This window comes from Dipodomys spectabilis, unplaced genomic scaffold, assembly GCF_019054845.1.
Source record: "Dipodomys spectabilis isolate Male_0828 unplaced genomic scaffold, ASM1905484v1 ptg000112l, whole genome shotgun sequence".
NCBI lineage: Eukaryota > Metazoa > Chordata > Mammalia > Rodentia > Heteromyidae > Dipodomys > Dipodomys spectabilis.
In genome coordinates this window covers 126,452-132,528 of record NW_024870789.1, presented here as the reverse complement: position 1 = coordinate 132,528, position 6,077 = coordinate 126,452, and the positions used below count along the sequence as shown (strand labels likewise).

The following is a 6,077-nucleotide window of genomic DNA, read 5'->3' as shown; positions in this document are numbered from 1 at the left end:
CAAGAGTCCTATCTCCTGATGCCAGAAAAGGCTTACCTCCCAGTCCTTGTGACTTAGGTAAATAGCTAAATCCACATAGGATCTGTATGTGAGCCAACCACTAGTGATTCATGCCTGTGGGTCATAGCTATTCATAAGGCTGAGATGTGAGAATCACTGTCCAAAGCCAGCCCTAGCAGACAAAGTAAAAAGATGGAATTGGAGGTGTGGCTCAAGTGGTAGAGTGCCAGCCTTGCATAAAAAAGCTAAGTGACCAGCTCTAGGACACACACTCTCTTTTAATCTCTCTCTCTCTCTCTCTCTCTCTCTCTCTCTCTCTCTCACACACACACACACACACACACACAGGTTTGGATGTGAAAGTTCATACATAGCAGCTTTATTCATAATAGTTCCAAACTAAAAAATCAGATAAGTCTATCAGTCGATAAAGAATAACGAATTGTGACAGACACACACAAAGGATGCTCAACAGAAAAAGAATAAATTTCTAATATACATAAATATGTAAGAGCCTCAAAAGCATGATGTTGAGTCAGGTGCCTGTGGCTCATCCCTGTAATCCTAGCCCTGTAATCCTAGCTACTTAGGAAGCTAAGATCTGAAGATCGCAGTTTGAAGCAGGCCTAGGCAGAAAAGTCCCCATGAGACTCTTATCTCCAATTAATCTCTCAAAAACCAGAACTGGCAGAGAGGAGTAGGGGAGTGGGGGGGGGGGGGGGGGGGGCAGTGGCTCACGCCTGTAATCCTAACTATTCAGAAAGCTGAGATCTGAGAATGGCAGTTCAAAGCCAGCCTGGGCAGGAAAGTCCATTAGACTCTTATCTATCTCCAATAAACCACCAGAAAACGAAGTGGCACACACAAAAAAAGTATACATAGTTAATGATTCTATTTATATAAAATCAAATGAAAAAGAAAAATTATTGCCACAGAATGCAGGACCATTGATGGAGAGAAAGGACTCCCCCAAAAGAGCTACAAGGTATCTTTGGGGGGGGGGCGGGGATGATGGAAACATTCCAAGCCTTAATTATGATAGTAATCCACTGCATACATTTTGTCACAGAAGATGGTGTGCTCACCCACAGACACGAGATGGCTGTAGATCTCCAACATCACGTCTCTGTACAGGGTCCTGTGCGCAGGGCCTAGGCACTGCCGCCACTCCTCCTCGGTGAGGTCCACACACACATCCATGAAGGGCACTGATGCCTGTGACAACACAGTTCTAGTCAACATGGTGGTTAAGAATCAGGAGCAGGAACTAATTGACTATGCTCACTGTGGAGAGACGAAAGTGAATGCCCTAAAGGATACCTATCATGGCCCTAAATCTGTCTTATAGTTTGGGGATACATAGTGAGCACAAACTTGATTTTAATACAGTTCTATTTTTATTTGTTTTTTTTTTTAATTACACATTGCCTCTCTGTGTGTGTACATATGCGTGCTAGTCCTAGCTCTGACTCAGGGCCTGAGTCACTGAGCTTTTTTGCTCAGGGCTAGTGCTCTATCAATTGAGCCATGACTCCACTTCCAGCTTTTTGCTGGTTAAATGGAGATAAGAGTCTCATAGATTTTCCTGCCCAGGCTGGCTTTGAACTATGATCCTCAGAGCTCAGCCTCCTGAGTAGTTAGGATTCCAAGTATGAGCTACCAGTATCCAGCTCACATATTGCCTTTTAACATACTGAGGAAGTTTCATGCCTTACAATTTTATTATTATTATGAATAGGATTCCTGTATGCATTTTCAACACATTATGCAGAGTACTCTATATACTACAAACAACCCAACCAAGTGGATCCCTGCTGGATCCAGGAGGGACAACTGAAGAGGTACAGGTAAGCCAGAACAGTACTACACAAAACCACATTTACATTCAGGAGATATACTCGAGAAAGCTAGTCCTGAGACAGAACAGCTATGGTAAGGTGATGGAGAAACTAGAAAATATATCAATTAACCTGAATAGGAACTAAAACAGAACTAGGAAATAAGGCTGGAAAAAAAATCACTACAACAGCAAGGAAATGAATCATTGTTCAAGAATGTACAGAACTGGGTTGTCAGTGGCTCACACCTGTAATCCTAGCTATTCAGGAATCTGAGACCTGAGGGCAAGAAAGCCCATAAGACTCTTATTTTAAATTAACAACAAAATAAAATAAAAAGAAATGAAAGTAGCAAAAACTTTAAGCAAAAGAGGCTCAGGGACAATACCCAGGCCCTGAGTTGAAGCCCCAGGAGCCTAGGACTAGCATACCAAAAAAAAGAACGTACCCACCTACAGTCTTTTCATCCATCACCCTGCTACTTGCAGAATGCTTCACCCTAGACATTTGTATTCAGCCTTTCCAAACTCAGTTGAGATGTCACATATCTTCAAATTAAGATATTTATGAGCCAGGATCCAGTGGTTCACACCTATAATCCTAGTTTCTCAGAAGGAGGCCGAGATCTGAGGATCATGGCTGAAAGCCAGCCTAGGCAGTAAAGCCCAGAAGTGGAAATGTACCTCAAAGTGTTGGAGCACAAGCCAGCCTAGAGGAAAAAAACAACAAAAAGCTCAGCAAGAGAAGGAGACTTGCCAGTCGCTGATGGCTTACACCGTTAATTCTAGCTACTCAGGAGACTGAGATCTGAGGATAGCAGTTCAAAGCCAGCTCAGGCAGGAAAGTCCATGAGACTCTTATCTCCAATAAACCACTCAGAAAACCAGAAGTGGCACTGTGGCTCAAGTGGTAGAGCGCTCACTCAGCTGAAGAGCTGAGGGACAGCGCCCAGGCCCAGAGTTCCAGCCACAGGACCAACAACAAAAAAAAAAGAGCAGGAGACTCTGAGTTCACATACTAATACTGGAGTGAGACAGAGAGAAAGAGAAAGAGAAGGGAGGAAAGGGAGAGAGAAAGAGGAAGTGAGAGGAAAGAAGGGGGGAAGAAAAGAGGAAGAGATTTATGTCTACTCATAACATTCTCTTCTGGTTTGTATAGTATACTTCATCATATACTAAGACCATATTGGTTTAATTATTGAAGCCTTATAAAAGACTTCAGTATTCAGTGTACAAGCCCTATAATATTGCCTATTATTCAACATTTCCTGTCTATATGCTTATGCTTAGTTTTCCCTAGCAATTTTTTAACCAAAATAAGCAATATATATCAATATATATAATAAAAAGGGTAATATGAAGTACTTAGATTTGAGGCAGGTTAAGTCTGAATTAATTAAAAATGGATATATCACAGCCAGGCATCAGTGGCTCACACCTGTAACCATACCTACTCAAGAAGCTGAGATCTGAGGATCACAATTCTAGGACAGCCAGGGAAGGAAAGTCTGAGACGCTTATCTCTAATTAACTATCAAAAAAGCTAGAAGTGGAGCTGTGGCTCAAGTGGTGGAGGTGTTCAATGCACACTCAGAACTAACCTTCAGTTTTGCCAAACTGATAAGTGTATGGGACCTACTTACTTTAGCAAAGGTTGTCTATCAAGAGGAAGTAGCAAACCTGAGTTTGAGTTCTCTTTCTAGTTTCCCTTTTCAGTTAATGCATGGACCCTTCTAAACCTTATAAATGCATTAGATTACAAAGTGGGGAATGAATAAAGCAGTCACCTGAGATGTGTTCATTTTCTGAGGCTCTTGGAGAGTGCAGAACTGAGAGGGCTCGGCTAGGGAGAGAGAAGATGACTCAGGTCATCAGATCAACCCACCTCACAGCCCCTAGATACCCTTCCTCAAACTTCACAAATCCCACTTGCAGCCATGCACTGGTGGCTCACATCTGTTAAGACCAGCCCAGGCAGGAAAGCCTCTGAGGCACCTGTCTCCAATTAACCACCAAAAAGCTGGAAGTGGAGGTATGGCCCAAGAGGTAGAACACTAGCCTTAAGGAGAAAAAACTCAGAGGCAATGCCCAGGCCCTGAGTTCAACCAGTACAGCCAACACACACACCAAAAAAGAAATAAAGCACAGACACTATTCTTTTCTTAAAATTAACTTAGCAGGAAAATACTCTGTATCATATTTATTTTTCTTAGTAATGCTGTTTACTCCTTATGCGCACACAGGTGCACACACACAAATCCATAGCCATCCCTAGTCAAAGAGATGAGATGCTCTAACATTTTTGTTTGTTCTAATTGAATGTATTTCTCAAAAAAAAAAAAAAAAAAAAAAAAAGCCTTTTTAATGGCTCACCTGTGAGACAGTGAATTGTACTCTTTTCCTGTTACCAATTGACTATCCCCTGAAATGTCACTCAACCTTTAATATTCGGTGTTTTTAATGTTTCCCAGAGTTAAAAAAAAATTTTTAGGTAACTTTGAAAACCCAACAAAGTAAGTTCCTTCTGGAATTTTCTAAAGTCAAGATAAAATCACTAGTGTCTCCCAGGTTAGCAGAACATTAGAGAACAGAAGAGAGATCAACAGAATTGCCAACTTCTGCTTTGTATACCCCTTACCTGAGGGCTGATTTCCCCTCACAAATTAAAGCCATTAATTAGTCCTCCCCTGGGCCTCCCAGCTCATGCTTTTATTCCTAAAACTAACTCACACCCCTTATTGTCAGACAGACTGCAGTGGCTTCTGAAGACAGACCTGTTACTAAGTCTGGGTCTTTTGAGGCATTGAGGGTCAGGACCTGCTTCTTCCCGGGCTAGTGTCTCTGTTCTGAAACCCTGGAGAGAAGCCGAAGGGTAAAGAAGTTCTTTTCCAGGTAAAGCTCCTGTACACAAGGCCACTGCTTCCTACTTCACAAAGGATGAAGATGTATTTCAAGGAGCTGGACCTAAACCAATTTCATTTGGGGGCAAAATGTTGACTCTTTGGAATTCCTTATACCAAAGACCAGTTTCAGCCTGACACTGAAGTAACACTAAAAATCTTAGAATACATAGGACGCACGGAGCGATCACGTTTGCATTCACTTCCCATTCTATCCTTGTGTATTTGGGGACAGGTCAGCTCTGCTCAGGGCTGGGCGGGTGACAATGCTGGCTTGAAGCAGGTGTTGCAACAGAAAGCCTTGAGACTAGAAGCAAATCACATCTGCCCTGGAATCCACGAGGTCCTTCACCTTTAGCTTGTGCCCAGTACAGCTCCATCCACCCGAGCCTCAGTTACTGTCTTCATGATAGTACTCAATGCCAACCTCACAGCGTGACGTGACGTTTACACCCGTCAGCCAAGGAAACAACCGGGTCTTCTACACACAGTAGCGGTTGCCAATTACCTCGGGAAGTAGTAACCTCACCCGTGGCAGTGTGCTGCACAGGTGACGACATCGACGTTTCAAAACAGCAGCTGGAGGTGAGTGGTCCCCGCACACTCGGGTGACCTTGAGAACTCGGGCCTCGGCTCCGGGGTGACCTGGCGGGAACTGATCGGAGTCTTCCCAGCTCCAGAGCGGTGGGAGGCCTCACCTCAGACCCAGCGCCCGGGCGTTCGGGCACGTCAGTCATCGGCATGGCAAGCGTGCTCGGGCCGAGCTCCAGGCCCCGCACACGACAGCCCGCACCCGCTCGGGCCTGGGATGCCCGGAGATGGGAGGCGTCCTTCTCCAAGGGCCTTCCGCCCTCCAGGGCCCCGTGCGGCTCAGTCAAGAGCACGCTGGGCAAACGCACAAGACATTTCCGCCGAACACATGCACACCCCCTCCGGACTGCTCCCAGGGCTCTCACCCCAAGTGCGCGCCCCTTCTTGCCGAGCACACCCCGAAAAGGACGAGCAGCCAACGCTCGGGGCCGAGAAGCCCACTGAGGAGGCGGAGCTACCGGGGGCACATGCGCAGAAAGCAGCGTGAGTCCCGTGCCCAAGGTGCAATGGCGGTGAAACACCCTCAAGACTACATTTCCCATAGGCCTCTGCGTCCACAGTAGTTGCGCATTAGCTTTTCCTGGCCTTGGAAAGCTGAAAGATGTGGTTGTTGAATGTCATTGTCTACAGTAATCTGAGAGCTTGTCGGTTATACCTGACCTATCTCGTCTGGATGAGATAACAGCATTTTGTACGTTCCTTCAGAGGACTTGTGTTTGGCTTAATCTAGTCAATCAGTTTTTTATTTA

General features: G+C 45.0%; 1 protein-coding gene across 1 annotated transcript; it reads right to left on the bottom strand.

Moving 5' to 3' along the window:
- Nucleotides 1-1,029: 1,029 nt before the first annotated feature.
- On the bottom strand, nt 1,030-5,870 carry LOC122114843. Its single transcript, XM_042688106.1, has 4 exons — nt 5,246-5,870; nt 3,625-3,680; nt 2,504-2,547; nt 1,030-1,231 (listed from the first exon to the last, which is right to left on the bottom strand). The coding sequence occupies exons 1-4, from the start codon at nt 5,868-5,870 to the stop codon at nt 1,030-1,032; spliced, it is 927 nt and encodes a 308-aa protein (XP_042544040.1).
- Between the last annotated feature and the right edge of the window lie 207 nt (nt 5,871-6,077).